This window comes from Trichosurus vulpecula, chromosome 9, assembly GCF_011100635.1.
Source record: "Trichosurus vulpecula isolate mTriVul1 chromosome 9, mTriVul1.pri, whole genome shotgun sequence".
Taxonomy (NCBI): Eukaryota; Metazoa; Chordata; class Mammalia; order Diprotodontia; family Phalangeridae; genus Trichosurus; species Trichosurus vulpecula.
In genome coordinates, this window is record NC_050581.1 from 183667608 (window position 1) to 183685553 (window position 17946).

The 17946-nt window shown below is 40.0% G+C and overlaps 1 protein-coding gene across 1 annotated transcript in view; it reads left to right on the forward strand.

Moving 5' to 3' along the window:
• Positions 1–17946, forward strand: part of FHIT (fragile histidine triad diadenosine triphosphatase) — a 467341-nt gene that overhangs the window by 180161 nt on the left and 269234 nt on the right. Inside the window, 1 exon segment of the mRNA XM_036739674.1 lies at positions 4121–4189. Within this exon segment, the coding sequence (XP_036595569.1) occupies positions 4121–4189 (69 nt within the window).

The window sequence follows — 17946 nt, forward strand, 5'->3', positions numbered from 1 at the left end:
CCCTGGCTTGGCGTCTGTCCAGGCTCTCTCCAAGTTTCATGTCAGCACCATCCCAGAGACAGCTCTTGGGCACCCACTTGGTATAAGAACTTGTCTTTGGTCTTGGAGATACAAAAGCAGAAATAAAATGATGTCTCCCCTTAGGGAGCTTCTATTCTGTGTAAGGGATACTAGATGACACAACAGAAAAAGGATTGGCTTTGGACCCAGGAAGATCTCAGTTCAAAGCCTGCCTTGGACCAATATTAGCCGTGTGACCCTGAGCAAGCCACAACTTTTCTGTAAAATGGGGATAATACTAACACCTATCTGGATCACAGGGTTGTTGTGAAGATCAAATGAGATGATAGATGAAAAATCCTTTGCCAATCTGAAGATGCTGTGTGAATGCTGACTGTTATAATCCTACATGAATGTAACGGAATGAATGAATAAATGATTCAATGTGACCTTTAAGTTCTTAGTGATCAAATGAGGTATTTGTAAAAAGCACTTAGCATAGTGCCTGGCACACAGCAAGCACCCTAGATAGGCTTATTCCTCTTCCCCTTTCCCTTCTCAATTCTGCATGAATCGACACAGCCAGAAACAGAAGAGCGAGACACTGCTGTCAGGAAGTATTCATTCTAACAGGGAAGCAAGGCACAAGCAAGGTTGTGGTCAGTTAGAAAGACCTTATGGTCTTGTGGTTATTGTTGGCGTGTTGTTGTTTGTCCTGCGTTTTTGAAGAAGACCAGTTATTTCAAGAGAGCCCTAGCATTAATAAATGGCCGTGGTGCTGGTGGTTAAAAAAAAGGCTTCATAGGGCAAGTCCCCCCTAAGCTGGGCTTTGAAGGAAGCTAGGGATTCTGAGAGACAGCCATGAGGAGAGAGTCCAGTCCTAACATGGGCCCACCTGAGCAAAAGGCACCAAGGTTGGAGAGGACTAAGGTGCCAGTTTCAATGGAATACAGTTTGGGTGTTGAGTTCATCTTTTAGTTTTCCAGCTGAAGAACAGCCTATACTCATATGGAAAGCTCTCCATTTCATCAAAGGCAGCCCCATGCCATCTATCTCTACATTGCTGATATTGTGAATGACAGAAATCAATGACAAACAGGGTCAGAACCCGTCACAGATGTCTATGTCTTTGACAGATGACTAATTTTATTCCTGCATTAGCTATACCAAGCCATTCTCCTGAAAGCAGCAACACTTCCAGTTGCTCTTATGTGGGAACAAAGCAGCTGGTAGGGATTTGATGCTGCCCTAAGTTTGAGAACAGAATGATATTGGCCACCCCATGATGAATAAGAGAGTTCCAGGTGGGCCAGAAATTAGAAGATTAGGGATTTGTTTGTACTTAAAGTGTACTCAGCACCATTTGCTTTAAGGCTGTGTGCCTTAGGTTGGGGCTGGCTAACTAAACTCTTTTAAAAAAAATCACTGATTTTATTTTTTAAATAATTTATGATCTGAATTATTTTCTGTCAAGCTCTGAACTAGTTGTCCTGGGTGTGGTGTAGTGGAGAAACAGTATTGGGTTGGTTGGTTGTTGTCCTTTGTGTTTGAAGAAGACCAAGATGACATCACCGTGTTGGGGTCAGGGTATGTGTGTCCGACTATGGCTGATCAGACCAATACGAGATCAGAAGGCTCGGCCACAGGTCAGGCACAAATGGTTCTTCTGAACATCTGGAGTGGAGATGGCTCTAAATGGGCACATCTCATGTTTCTTTTGAGCTACTGCAATCCTGCTTTGCTCATAGAGCACAGTGCCTTCTAGAGGGAGTCAGGAAACCTGGATTCTAGGCCCTCCCTCAACCCCATCCCCCCCCCCAACCCCAGACTCATAGTATTATTTGAGGCAAGGGTATGAATTAAGGAGATTTTACTTGATTACTTCCAAGATCTTCTCTGACCCTATTTAATTAAATAACTAAATTAAATTAATTCGATTCAGCAAACATTCACGAAGTTTCTACTCTCTGTAGAATAGAGAGCTAGTTTCTGGGGGAAATACAAGAGTTAGGTTCCTGCTTGCAGGGAGTTTATTCTCTTTCCTCATCATCATCATTAACATTTATATAGCACTTTATATGTATTATTATCTCATTTAAGCCTCATAATACCCCATTTTACTGACTAAAGAGGACAGAGGTTAAGTGGCTTGCCCAAAGGTGTGCAGCCAGGTGAATGTCTGAGGAAGGATTTGAACCCAGGTCGTATGGACTCCAAGTAGAACACCACCTTGTTGACTCTGAAAGACATCACACAGTTATTGTGTCTCACAAAATAGCAATCAGACGTAGAGCTGGAGCGGTGCTTAGAGATCATCTAGTCTAACCCTCTTCATTTTACAGGTGAGGAAACTGAGGCTAAGAGGGATTAAAGGACTTGCCAATAGGTGCACAAGTGGTAGGTATCAGAGGGAGAATTTGAACCCGGTGCTCTTGATATAAAATTAGGGTTCTCTCCACTCCATTACACTGCTTCTTAGGACTTCTGATGCCCATCCTACGTACCAAGGGGTAGCCAAAGGCATGATGTGTGAGGGAAGTGCTTCTGAAAGTATAAAGTGCCGTCCAGATGTCGCGGATTACAGTGCTGCACAAACTCTTGTTACTGCGCTGTTGTCTGGGCGTTTTCCATGGTGGGGGTGGTGGGGGGGAGGAGATCTATGGTGACTGCGCCTGTTCCAAGCATCACAACAGCAATAACAACAATGTAGATGACGATGTACTTTAAAGGCTGGGAAAGCACTTTACATGTGCTGTAATTTTGGTTTGATGAAAACTGTCCTATGAGGGTAGGGGCTATTATTATCCCTATGTTACAGACGTGGAAACTGAGTCTGAGTAAAGTCAAGTGACTTACCTAGGATCATAGAACCAGTGAGTGTCTGAGACAGGATTTGAACTCAGTCTTCCTGCCTCCAGGTCCAGCATTTTATCCACAGTACCACCTACCTTGCTCCATCAAGGGTTGAATCAACTTCTGCTTTTCCCCTTCTCTGCATGATTGCCTACTGGGAATGGGGTAATGGCTGACTTTGTTTCCTTCACTGGATTTCTCCCCCAAACTCCTATGAGCTTTGTAACTTAGCTCATAATATCCAGCAGCAATGGAATCTGGGTTTGCTGACCAAAAAAATATCCCTCTTAGGGACTCTCCTCAAATGGCACTATTATCTGCTCTGTTCACCTTGGCACTGCTTTCCTCATGCCTCCCTTTTTAATAGCATATCATTTTTTCCTCGTTGTGCATTGAGTGAAGCCACAGAGAAACTTCATCTTGAATTCTGTGGGCTGCTTTAGTGAGGATTCTGAGCCTAGGAGGAGTAATCAGAAAGGGGTAGCAGGAAAGACAGGGAGGGGGTGTTTGAGTCTTTGTCCCCAAGTCAATATTCAGCCCCTTCCTTATTGCATTTCTCCCCAGGATTCATAATACATGCTAGAACACAGCTTACGGGCAGGAATAAGGTTTAACTTCCACCTAGATACGATAGAGTATGTACTGGAAGTCAAACTTTCAAAAGGACTTTTAGACTTGAAAAATATATTCGATTAGCTATGCTGGCTGCTTTGATTCATGTTCTCAGCATAATTGCATGACTACGTCTTTGACCTGAGTTTGCTTTGGCAGGCTAAAGAAAACAAGCAGAGTTCAAGGAATCCTCTGAAGTCACTCGCTGGTCCCTTGTCCACATTGTCACCTTCTACACTTGCTAATTCTCATCTTCTGCAATATGAATTTCACCGATTCTCATTTCCTGTCAGTTTCAGATTCGCGGACATCAACTTTTTTTTTCCTTCTTAAAGATGTGCTATCATCTCCAAGTTTTGCCTAAGTATTACTCTGAATGACAACTGGAAATAATTCCACTGAGCCCACCTCAACTCCCTGGCATTCCACTCCCGATCTCATATATCCCACCACCCACCTGTTCTTGCTTATTTTTGCTCTCTCTTCTCAGTAGATTTCAGATCCACTTAGAGAAGGGGAACGTTTTCTTCCTCTGAAAAAATAATACAGTGGGAGCTGATATGGAATAATTGGACTTCATGAAACATCACTGTCAAATTAAAAAATATAAAAAGAGAAAATCACGTCTTTTTTTTTCTTCTTTTTATATTTTCAGCATGTTCATGTCCATATTCTTCCCAGGAAGGCTAACGACTTCAGCGACAATGACAGCATCTATGATAAGGTAGGTCTGTGCCCATGTTCATTTCACTTGATCCCAGGGGTGGTCATAGTAGATACCAACTCGGTGAGACAGGTGTCATCCTTAAGCACTAGGTGGAATGATTAGAAGAGGCTTCTACCTAGTAGCATTTTGGAAGTCTAGTGAATATCAGGCTGTTTGATGCAAGAAAAAACAATCGTGCTGGTAGTCTTCTTTTGGGAACTTATTAGTGGCAGCTACAGAAGGCAATGGAATTCAGGGAGAATTCTGCCCTGCCATTATGCAAAATATATCAGGTTATTAACCATTGGATAGTAACCTAGTCAGGGTTTTCATTGTAAATGGGGAATGATATAAAACAAGCCTGGGAAGGTAATCTGGGGCTAAACTATACAGGGGTTTGAGTAGTAGCATGAAGAATTTGTTTTTGATCCTGGAGGTAATAGGAAGCTTCCTGAGCAGAGGAGTGAAGCGGTCAGATTTTAGGAGATTATGTTGGCAACTTTGTGGTGGATGAATTGGAAAGGGAAGTGACTGAAAAAAGGAAGACTAATTAGGAGAATATTTCAGTAGTTGGATGATAGAGCTCAAACAGGTAGTTCATTACAAATTCTTTTAGTCAAATGTTACTTTTGAAAAATCCTTCTTTAGAATTCAGTCATATAGTTTGTAATCCTTTAAGAGGCCATTATTCAGGGCTTTCTTTGTGTTGCCCACTGTGTTTGGGTATGAGGGATACAAAGGTGGGGTTTGTGGCTTGGACGTGTTCTTATTACAAGTGGATATCCCACAATGGAAACAAAGTCTATTTGACTGATGAAAGGGAAGCTGATGTGCGGTAAACTTTTAACATGTCTAAACTTGGGAGTAAACTTGTTTGCTTGCATCAAAATTATTTAAGTTAATGACCTCTTGGGGCTTACGCCCATGGAAAATGTGGTGTCCCTGTGTCATAGGTTCTATTGAATACTGGATTGTGGGACAGATGTGGAAAAACAAATTATGGTTAGATCAGTCCTTATATTTTTTCTTAACCGTTCAAAGGTCCCCATCATGGAACTGAATGACAGAGTATGGGGTCAGGAAGACCTGAGTTCAAATCCAGCTACTTCCTAGCTGTGTGACTCTGGGCAGTTCACCTAACCTCTCTTTGCCTCAGTTGCCTTTGTCTATAAAATGAGAACAATAACAACAACTACGTCCCTGGGTTGTTGTGAGGATTGTATACATCATACGCATGTTAAGTGCTTTGCAAATTGTAAAACACTATATAAATGTTAGCTATTGTTAGCTATTGTAATAATTGTTGTGGTTATTCAATTGTGTCAGCCATGTCCAACTCTTCATGACCCCATTTGGGGTTTTCTTGGTAAAGATACTTCAGTGGTTTGCCATTTTCTTCTCCAGATCATTTTACAGATGAGGAAACTGAGGCAAAAAGGGTTAAGTGACTTGCCCAAGGTCACACAGCTAGTAAGTGTCTGAGGCCAGATTCAGACTCAGGGAGATGAGTCTTCCTGACTCCAGGCCGGGCACTTTATTCACTGTGCCACCTAATTGCCAATAATAATTATTTTTAAATCAAAATCTATTTTTCATTAATGATGTAGACTCTACCTATGTCCCTTTTTGCATTTTTAATTTAGTCTATATGGCAATCAATACCCCAAATACTTGGGCTCAGTAAGTACGGAGTGTCTATTGATTACTATGCAAATTACTATAAATTATTTATTATGTAATTATGAGACATAGTTATTTATGTTGTAACCCTTTCGATTGTTTGGAGTGATAAGTCATTATTAACGACAGGTTATTTCTCTTCCCATTCATGGGTGGAACCCAAATAAACTAGGGTATTGAGTCCCCATGCCTCCCTTGATTGGGATAGGACTGAAGCAATACTGATGGGTTTGGGGCAAAAATAGAAAATTGTGCAAGATCAAAGTGCAATAATTGTTAAATAGCTAGTGAACATGGCCTAGAATAAGGAGATATTGTCAGAGATGGGAGATATGGGATAGCAATGGGAAATATGGATATCCAGAGAGGCGGGTGGGTTCAAAGTTAAGGCAAGGGCTAATGAGCCACCTATTAAAACAGAATGGAGTTCTTACAAAAAGAAGACTTTGACTTCCTGAGCCAGGATGGCAGGGTGAAGAAGGAATCCTTTGAAGCTAGTAGTGCAATACTCCTAACATTTTTACTAGTAGTGGCTACTTCAGGAGACTGTGGGATCCCCCCCCTTGATGTCTCCAGGCAAAGGCCAGAGGACCATTTGTCAGTTATGTTTTTTTTTTTTACTTATGTTCTAATGAGATTCATTTGGGATTTGGGGTGGCTTGGATGGTAGCTGAATTTCTTCCCAACCCCGAAATTTTATCCTTCTGAATGACTTGCACCAATGTGACCTTGAACAATGAGGGCTATTGACTAGATTGATTGCCTAGGATATTCCTTCCAACTCTAGATCTATGATCCTACATGGGTTCTCTCCTGTGGACCTTCATTATTATCATCATTATTATTATTCTTTAGAGTACAAGCTGAAGCTTCTTTCTTGGAGGTTCTGGTTTCCCCCTCCACAGGAAGAGGCTTATGTCTAGAAATTAGTTTCAAGTGCCTAAAGTTCTTTCTTTTTCTCTTTGTCTTCTCTGCCATGTTCTTTCATCCACCCTTCTACCAACATGGATCAGGATTTTCTTCTTTGTATAGGAGAGAGTGGATTTGATTCCTCCCCGCCCCCTCTGTTTATATGAACAAAGATAATGAAGTTTTACTGTATTAATAAAGCATGAATAACCAGTGACCTCTTTTTGAGGTATAAATGCCTGTCCTCTGAGTTAATCACAAAGGACAATCCTTTGGGCTAATGGAGGATGGTCAAAGCTCCAGGTGATCATTAAAAAGTTAGAGATGGAGGATGAACCTTCCTCTGAAAGGGAATTCCCTGTGGAGGGTGGGGGACTTCTGAGACTTCTTCCCTCTTTCCCCTTTAGCCATCTCATTTTGAAGGAAATCTGCTTGACCAGTAGGATACACTCAATCCAAGGAGCAAAACTGCATACACCAGAGATACTGAAACAGAGAGGCTGCAAGCAGCTTCAAGGAGCATGACCTTTGACAGCTATTAAAAGACCCTTTTGTTGACTCAACAAGAGAACTCATTTTGGAAATGAATAGTTGATCTGCTTGAGGACTCCAAAAAGAAAGGACAATTAGAGGTTGCAGAGTTAGGGCTGTGAATTGCATTGGCCTCGTGTTTTCCCTACAGATGTGCTTCACTACCAGTGTACTCTAAATTTTTTTCCCAACTCTGTCCATGAATGCTGTGCCTGGAGACAGAACTCCAGGTTTGTTTGTTTGTTTTGGGAGGGGAGGGAGGCTATGTTTTATAGCTACTAGTCTTACTATAGCATTTTAGTAAATGTTTCTTCTAACAGCTAACTATATCTCCTGGCTGATTATGGACAGGGAGCAAACTGGTTGGGGCTTGGGACCTAGAGTGTTAGATGTGGGTAAACATAGAATATCCTTCAGAATCTGAGGTAGCATGTAACCTCTGGGGGGATATCCCATAGAGGTTATTGTAGAGGGTGTCCCTAAAGTCTGGACACATAGGGAAAAATGCATATTTTGAAATATTCGGAATATTAATAGACCTTAGCCCCTTTGACTTCTTTTTCCGGAGTATGCTAAAGGAGAAGGTATACTCAATGAGAATCACAGATTCAACACACTTCATTAAAAGAGTAAAGAGTGCACGTGCTAAAATTGATGGCAATGTAGAATTATTGCATCGAGTTCACATGAATCTTACAAAGCTTGTCAATCTTTGCATCGCAAATGATGGAAATCATATTGAAGATGTTATTTGTTAATGTTCCAATTAAATAAAATGTTGAAAATTTCATTCATTTCATTTCTTGAAAATATGCATTTTTGCCTATGTGTCCAGACTTTAGGAACACCCTGTATTTGTATTAACCTTTTAGATTTCCCATCTTTTTTTTTTATTATTCCATAAATTAACCCATTTATTATTGGACTATGGGCTGCAGGTATTTGATAAGAAGATTTTACTGGTCTTTCAATTTCTTCAGTCTTCTGATGGCAGATTTGACTGTGACTGCAGAGGTGGTATTGTAGGTCCATGCACCACGAGCTACAGTTTTCATACAGGATCCACAATGCCAGATACCCACAGACCATCTCTTCATTCTGGTCTTGCCACAGAAGGAGCAGCTATACTTGGCATGCTGGCTAATTTCAATTTTCTTCACCATTTTTCTGAGGGATGCACCATAACATGTTCCATATTTACGAACAATTCCAGCCTTCTTGGTGAGTTTAGCCATGTTCCCAGTCACGGGGCTGGAGCTCAGAGAAGCGATTTCCCATCTTTTTAAAGAATGCCTCCTTTTCCAAGATAATCTGGAGAGTAAGTAAGGCATTCTTTGAGCCTCTTCTTACCTTCTTTCTAGGAGGGAGGCTGGAATTTACAAATAGACATGGATCATATTTACTTGGATAGGGCAGAAAGATGTCCCCTGTGTACTGCATATAGGTCACTGCAAAATTCTTTTTGCCCGCCATCCTTGCCAGAAACACTACCCCCAGCCTTCTGTAATTTTTAAAAAAAATTTAAATTAAGTTAAGATTACCTTTTTTTGGTTTACAACACTCAGTTCTGCATGATTTTGAGTTCCAGATTTTCTTCCTCCCCTCCCCCCTTCTCCCCCAGATGGCATGGAATCCAATATGTCGTCTACATATAACTTCGCATTAAAGTTATTTACACAATAGTCAAGTTGTAAAGAAGAATTATGACCAATGGAATCAATCATGAGAAAGAAGAAACAACAACCACAAAAAATAAACAAAAACAAAAGAGAAAAAAAACCAAAAGAAAAAAAAGACGAGCATGAAGTGTGCCTCAATCTTCATTCAGACTCCATAGTTCTTTCTCTGGATGTAGATAGCTCTTTCCATCATGAGTCCTTTGGAGTTGTCTTTGGACCTTGTATTGCTGAGAAGAGCCAAGTCTATCAAGGTTGGTCATCACAGAATCAATATATCTGTGGTTGTGTATAATGTTCTCCTCATTCTACTCTGTTCACTCAGCATTATATTGTGTAGGTTTTTCCAGGTTATTATGAAGTCTATATCTTCCCAAATTCTTACAGCACAATAGTATTCCATTACATTCATATACCACAACTGGTTCAGCCATTCACCAGTTGATAGGCATCCCCTTGATTTCCAATTCTTTGCTGCTACAAAAAGAGCCGCTATAAATATTTTTGTACACATGGGTCCTTTTCCCACTTGTGTGATCTCTTTGGGATACAGCCCTAGAAGTGGTATTGCTGGGTCAAAGGGTATGCACATTTTTTATAGCCCTTTGGGCATAGTTCCAAATTGCTCTCCAGAATGGCTGGATCAGTTCACAACTCTACCATCAATGTAACAGTGTTCCAACTTTCTCACATCCTCTCCAGCATTTGTCATTTTCCAGTTTTGTCATTTTAGCCAATCTGACAGGAGAGATGTGGTACCTAAGAGTCATTTTGATTTGCATTTCTCTAATTGATAGTGATTTAGAGCATTTTTTTTCATATGCCTATAGATATCTTTAATGCCTTCCTCTGAAAACTGCCTGTTCATATCCTTTGACCATTTCTCAATTGGGGAATGATTTGCATTCCTATAAATTTGGCTCAGTTCTCTGTGCATTTTAGAAATGAGTCCTTTATCAGAGACACTAGTTGTAAAGATTTTCTCCCAATTTTTCTGCTTCCCTCTGAATCTTTGTTGCATTGGCTTTTTTATATAAAAACTTTTCAATTTAACATAATCAAAATTATCTATTTTGCATTTTGTAATGCTCTCTATCTCTTGTTGTGTCATAAATTCTTTGCTTTCCCATAAATCTGATAGGTAAACTATTCCTTGCTCTCCCAAATTGCTTATAGTATCAGCCTTTATTCCTAAATCATGAAACCATTTTGACTTTATTTTGGCATATGGTGTAAGACATTGGTCTATGCCCAGTTTCTGCCCTACCATTTTCCAATTTTTCCAGTAGTTTTTTTGTGAAATAGTAAATTCTTAACCCAGAAGCTGGATTCTTTGGGTTTATCAAAGAGTAGATTGCTATAGTCATTAACTAGTGTGTCTTGTGTACCTAACCTATTCCGCTGATCCACCACTCTGTTTCTTAGCCAGTACCAAGTAGTTTTGATGACTGCTGATTTATAGTAGAGTTTAATGTCTGGTATAGCTAAGCCACCTTCCCTAGCATTTCTTTTCATCAATACCCTAGATATTCTAGACCTCTTGTTCTTCCAGATGAATTTAGTTATTATTTTATCCAGCTCTGTAAAATAATTTTTTTGGTAGTTCAATTGGTATGGCACTGAATAAGTAAATTAATTCCGGTAAGATTGTCATTTTCATTATGTTAGCTTGGCCTGATGGTTTTCCATTTATTTAGATCTGACTTTATTTGTGTGAAAAGTGTTTCATAATTATGTTCTTATAGGCCCTGGGTTTGTCTTGACAGGTAGACTCCCAAATATTTTATAGTGTCTACAGTAACTTTAAATAGAATTTCTATCTCTTGCTTTTGGGCTTTGTTAGTAATGTATAGGAATGCTGATTATTTAGGTGGGTTTATTTTATATCCTGCAACTTTACTAAAGTTGTTTATTATTTCAAGTAGTTTTTTTTTACTTGATTCTCTAGGATTCTCTAAGTAAATCAAAATATTGCCTCCAAAAAGTGATAATTTAGTTTCTTCTTTGCCTATTCTAATTCCTTCAATTTCTTTTTCTTTTCTTATTGCTACAGCTAACATTTCTAGTACCAAATTGAATAGTAGGGGTGATAGTGGACATCCTTGCTTCACCCCTGATCTTATTGGAAATGCATCTAGCTTCTCCCCATTACAAATAATGCTTGTTGATAGTTTTAGGTAGATGTTATTTATAATTTTAAGGAAGGCTCCATTTATCCCTGTGCTTTCTAGTGTTTTTAATAGGAATGGGTGTTGTATGTTGTCGAAGGCTTTTTCTGCATCTATTGAGATGATCATATGGTTTCTGCTAGGTTTGTTGTTGATATGATCAATTATGCTGATAGTTTTCCTAATATCAAACCACCCTTGCATTCATGGAATAAATCCTACCTGGTCATAGTGTATTATTCTCATGATAAGTCGCTGTAATCTTTTTGCTAATGCTTTATTTAAAATTTTTGCATCAATGTTCGTTAGGGAAATTGGTCTATAATTTTCTTTCTCTGTTTTGACTCTTCCTGGTTTGGGTATTAGTACCATATTTGTGTCATGAAAAGAATTTGGTAGGACTCCTTCTTCACCTATTTTCCCAAATAGTCTATAAAGTATAGGAATTAATTGTTCTTTAAATGTTTGATAGAATTCATATGTAAAACCATCTGTTCCTGGAGATTTTTTTTCCTGTGGAGTTCATTGATGGCTTGCTCCATTTCTTTTTCTGAGATGGGGTTATTTATGTATTTCACTTCCTCTTCTGTTAACCAGGGCAATTTATATTTTTGTAAATATTCATCCACATCCCTAAGGTTGTCAAATATATGGGTATACAATTGGGCGAGATAATTCCTAACTATTATTTTAACTTCCTCTTCATTGGAGGCGAATTTGCTCTTTTCATTTTTGATACTGGTAATTTGATTTTCTTCTTTCTTTTTTTAAATCAAATTGACCAAAGGTTTATCAATTTTATTGTTTTTTTTTTCATAAAACCAGATCTTGGTTTTATTTACTAATTTAATAGTTTTCTTGATTTCAATTTTATTAATCTCTCCTTTAATTTTCTGTATTTCTATTTTGTATTTAATTGGGGATTTTCAATTTGTTCTTTTTCTTACTTTTTCAGTTGCCTGTCCAATTCATTGATCTCCTTTTTCTCTATTTTATTCATGTAAGCATTTAGAGATATAAAACTTCCCTTAAGAACTGCTTTTGCTGCATCCCATAAGTTTGGTATGTTGTCTCATTATTGTTATTCTCTGAATGAAGTTATTAATTGTTTCTATGATTTGTTCTTTAGCCCACTCATTCTTTAGAATTAGATTATTTAGTTTCCAATTAATTTGTAGCTTATTTTTATATGGTTCTTTATTACAAATATTTTTTATTGCATCATGATCTGAAAAGGATGCTTTGACTTCTTCTGCCTTTCTGCATTGGATTGTGGGGGTTTTATGCCCTAGTACATGGTCAGTTTTTGAGTATGTGCCATATATGTACCGCTGAGAAAAAAGTATATTCCTTTTTATCCCCATTCAGTTTTCTCCAGAGGTCTACCATATCTGCCTTTTCAAAAATTCTATTCACCTCCTTAACTTCTTTCTTGTTTATTTTGAGGTTAGATTTTTCAAGTTCAGAGAGGGGGGATGGTTGAGGTCCCCCATTATAATAGTTTTGCTGTCTATTTCTTCCTGTAACTCCCTTAACCTCTCCTCTAAGAATGTGCATGGTATACCACTTGGTGCATATATGTTAAATAATGATATTGCTTCATTGCTTATGGTGCCTTTTAGCAGGATATAGTACCCTTCCTTATCTCTTTTAATTAGATCTATCTTTGCTTTTGCTTTGTCTGAGATTAGGATTGCTACCCCTGCTTTTTTTTTTTTAAATTTAGCTGAAGCACAATATGTTCTTCTCCAGCCTTTTACCTTTACCCTGTGTAAATCCCCCTGTTTCAAATGTGATTCTTGTAAACAACATATTGTAGGATTATCGTTTTTAATTCATTCCACTGTCCATTTCCATTTTATGGGAGAGTTCATCCCATCCACATTCACAGTTATGATTACTATCTGTGTCTTTTTCTCCATCCTATTTCCCCCCTGTTTATGCTTTTATTTCTCCTTTTTCCCTTCCACTCCTCAATAGAGTTTTGCTTTTGACTGCCACCTTCCTCAGTTTACCCTCCCCCTTGATTCCCCTCGCTTATCTTACCTTTTTCCCCCTGCTACTTCTTCCCTACCTTCTGACCACCCCCCTCCCTTTTCTTTCCCCTTTCCCCTCCTACTACCTGTGGCACAAGTTTGATTTCTATACTTATCAGGGTATGTTATTCCCTTCTTGAACCAAATCCAATGAGAGTAAACTCAAATACTGCTCTTCTCCCTCCCTTCTTTCCCTCTACTATAATATGTTTTTGTGCCTCTTCGTGTGCTGTAATTTACCCTTTTCTACTACCTCCTTACCTTTTCTTCTAGAACCATCCCTTTATATCTCTCAATTATACTTTTTATCATTAGATCAGTTATTTTATACTGACACCCACAGACTATGAGTATCCCTTTCAATTGTCATAATAACTATACTGTTCTCAAGATTAGCATATATATAAAACAAAATAATGCTACATAAGGATGTAACTAATTAGTCTTATTGATTAAATAGGGTTTCTTTTCCCCCTTTTACCTTTTTATGTCTCTCTTGAGTTTTGTATTTGGAGATCAAATTTGCCATTGAGCTCCGGCCTTTTCATCAGGAAGGTCTGGAATTCCCTTATTTCATTGAATATCCATCTCCTTGCCTGGAAAATTACTCTCAATTTTGCTGGGTAGCTGATCCTTGGTTGTAGCCCAAGCTCCTTTGCCTTTTGGAATATCATATTCCAATTTCTCCTGTCATTTAATGTAGAAGCTGAAAGATCCTGCATGATCCTGACTCTAGTTCCATGATATTTGATTTGTTTCTAGCTGCTTGCAGTATTTCCTCCTTGACCTGGAAGTTCTGGAATTTGGCTATAATATTTCTTGCAGTTTTCAATTTGGGATTTCTTTCAGGGGTGATTGGTGGATTCTTTCGATGATGATTTTACCCTCTGATTCTAGGACCTCTGTGCAATTTTCCTTAAGGCTTTCATGGAAGATACAATCCAGGCTCTTTTTTTTACATCATGGCTTTCAAGTACACCAATAATTCTTAGATTGTCTCTCCTGTATCTATTTTCCAGGTCAGTTATTTTTCACATCAGATATTTCACATTTTCTTCTATTTTTTTCATTCTTTAGATTTTGTTTGACTGATTCTCAATGTTTCATAGAGTCATTATCTTCTACTTTCCCAATTTTAATTTTTAATATATTGTTTTCTTCCTTTAGCTTCTCTATCTCCTTTTCCATTTGGTTGATTTTACTTTTCAATGAGGCATTTTTCTCTATTTATATTCTGATTCTCCTTAACTATTTCACCAATTTTACTTTTTCAAGATTTGTTTTCATCAGTGAATTTTTTTTCCCATTTTTTTTTTACCTACCTAATTTGGTTTTTAAAGTCCTCCTTGAGTTCTTCCAGGAATGTTTTTTGGTCTGGAGACCAGTTCACTTTCCCTTTTGAGGTTTTGGATCTGTGTGTAGTGTCCATGCTGTCCTCTTTTGAATTAGTATTTTGATCTTCCCTGTCTCCATAATAGGAATCAATGGTCTTTGGCTTTTTAGCATGTTTTTTCATGGTGTTTTTTTTTTTTTTTCCTCCTGGCTTCTAAAGTGGATCTCTGTTTCTGAGGCTCAGGGGTTCTGTCCCAAGTTTCTTGTGTTGGGATCTGTGGGCCTGCTCACTGGCATTATGTTCTATGGCCTCTGGTTTCGTGAGGTGTGGGAGGGCTGGTGTGACTGCTGGGAGCCTCCTCTTCCCCAGGACTGCTCTACATCATGGGTGGTCTCAGCTTTTGTCTTAGCTGGTGTCTGCCACTTCCCCTGGCTCTTCAAAGCCACGTCTGCAGTCCTGGAGTTGACGTTTTTTAGCTCCACCCCCCTGGGGCTCAGGTACTCTCATTGTTCTGCTGAGGTGCGGGCTGCTGGGACACCTCTTTTCCTGCTCTAGTCTCCTTCCACCACCACAGGAAAGGCCCTCTTCCCAACTTCCCTTGCTACTGAGCCCCACTTCTAGCTCCTCTGTTTCTCCCACAGGCGTACTCTCTGGGTTTATTCAAGGGAGGGATGAGAGCCGTTTTACCTGGACATCATGGCTCCCAGAAGTTCAAGAAGGCAAGTTTCAAACCTTTAGACTGTGAGTCAGAGGGCTCTGGGTTTGCTGCTCCTGCAGCCACAGGCTCTGCACTGGTGTCTCCCGTGGCTCTGACAGGCTCCCATTCTGGACTGAGAGGCCTGGGGCTCGATCATGGCCATAGCCGGTACTTCTGCCCTGGGCCTTTTCCTGCTCCAGTGTTCTGCTCACCCAGCAACCCCCCTGCCCCAGACCAGCATACTGGCTGGATTCCTCTGCTGTTTCTGGTTGGTTTGGTCTGGTGCCCTTCCACGTGCCCAGCGCCCCTACCCCTCTCAGTGGCTTCTAACTCTTTCAAATGTGCTCAGATTCAGTTTTTTAGATGTATCTGGCAGAATTTGTGACAGAGCACCAGTAGTTCCTTTCTTTCACAGCACCATCTTGGCTCCACCTCTGTAATTTTTGTTTTTAGCCCACCTTCAATTCCCATGGCTAAGGACTAGACCCATTCCCCTTCCTAGAGGTTCAGTCTGATGTTCAGTTCCTAAATTTTCACTCACTTTTCTACTATATGGATTTCACTGGAGGTCATACAACTTTGAAGCCTCAGAGTCAAGATTGGAACTCAGGTCTTCTGACTCTAAGACAAGTGATCTTTGCGCAGGCCAATGAAGGTCAAAATAAGGAGATGGAGTGCAGCCATACAATCATTGCTTTATAAATGTGCAAGGATGTGAACTCAGCTGTGGGTGCTGAAGAACCTCTCATCTAAAGTGGCCACTAGGAAACTATTCTATGCAGAGAGAACAGTTGGAGGACACAGTCATCAAGGGAAGCTAAGAGAAGAATGTTCTCAAGCCTGGCATTAGCGTTATCAGCAGATGCAAATCTAGACTCAGAAAGAATGAGAAGTATTTATCTTCTCTGACCATGGACCTTCCTAATTTGGTGGGTGAAGGCAGATCCTAATTTTTTCTGCAGGTTTGTCCACTGTGCAGCACCAGGCAGACTTCTGCCTACAGATCTTGGTGACAGAAGGAATCAGCTCTTGTAATGACACTTAGATTGATGAATGTGAGAAGGCTGCACGTCTGAGCTGTAGACACAGAGGGAATGCAGTCCTCAGAAAAGAGTGTGTGCTTCTAGAGAGACAAAAGAGCCCTTTTTGTTCTTAGGACCCCAATGACCAGGTTTCAACCCCACCCTCTGGCACTTATTAATTGTAGGACTATTTTAAACTCCTGTGACCCTGTTTCCTCATTAGAAAAAAATGAGCATGTTGACACCATAGTCCCTACCTCCCAGGGTTTTTGTGAGGCTCCAGTGAGACCATGTAAATTACTCTGCACAACTTCAAGCCCCAGATCATAGGATGATAGATTTTGAGCTGGGAAGCACCTTAAAAACCATCTAATCTTAAAGAATATGAATCATGTCACAGACAAGGAAAATCCTACTTGGAGAGTCTGTGACCTGCTCAGTGTCACACAGGTGAGAGACCTGGGATGCAGCCTCTCAGAACCAGTCTCTTCTTCACCACATAGTAGGTCCTTAATGCAAACTTGTTGGATTTAACTGTCACTTTGCCATTCTTTCAGCTTGAAATTCCTTCTTGAATTTCTACCTATCAACATTCTATCCACAGTGCCAGAGCCAGCTCAGGTCCCTCCTCCTCCCTGCAGACGTCCCTAAGTACTCTCTCTCACATTGATCTGGCTGCCCAGTGCCCTTCTGCAGCACTGCTTATCAATGCTCCTCACTGGTAGAAGTCACACTTTTACTCCTATGTCAGTAGGTAGAGACCTGGAGGCAGGAAGACCTGAGGACAAATCCTGCCTCAGACACTTAACAACCATGTGACATGGGCAAGTCACTTTACCTGTGTCAGCCTCAGTTTCTTTGTCTATAAATTGGGGATAATCATAGCACCTGCCTCATAGAGCTATGAGGATCAAATTAGATGACATCTGTAAAGTGTTCTGCAAATCTCAAAGCACTATACAAATGCTGGCTATTAGCTATTATTGGAAGCTCCTTCCTGACTATGTCTCATACTCTTTGATCCCTTTGGGCAACCTCCCCAGAAGGGATGGTCAGGTTATAGGATCATAGACTGAGTACTGGGAGGGGCCTTAGAAGCTGTCTGTTCTAGCCTCCTCATTTTACAGATGAGGAACTGAGACTTGGAGAGAACAAGTGACTTGTCTGAGGTCACGTAAGTGATAAGAAGCAGAGCAAAGGTATTCTTTGACTTCAAACCCAGGGCTCCGTACCATGCTGCCTCTCCATCATTTTTTTAGAATGATTCTGCTTATCTTGACCCTGGTGAGATCACATCTGGAGCAGTGTGTTCACCCTAGCTCACTAGCTACCATTTTAATTTTATCACACTTGTGTTCAGCCCTGAGCCCCATATATTAGGACAGTCATTGATAAGCTGAAGATTACCCAAAGCAGGCCAACCCCAATGGTCATCCCTGGGCCCCATTTATTGAGACAATAGTTGATAACTTAAAGATGCTCTAGAAGAGAGAGACCAATCAGGATGCTCAGCCCTTGGCCCCATTTCTTGGGAGAATCATTGATAAGCTAAAAGTTGTCCAGAGGAGGCCAAACAGGATGGTAAAGAGCTGAACTCCATTCAGTCCATCTCACAACTATAGCAGAGTCTGGAGTTTCATCCAGGTCTTTGGGTCATTTCTCTTTCCCCTAATAATTACAGTATCCTGCCTTCTGCTTGCCCCATGAGAATGGATTTAACACC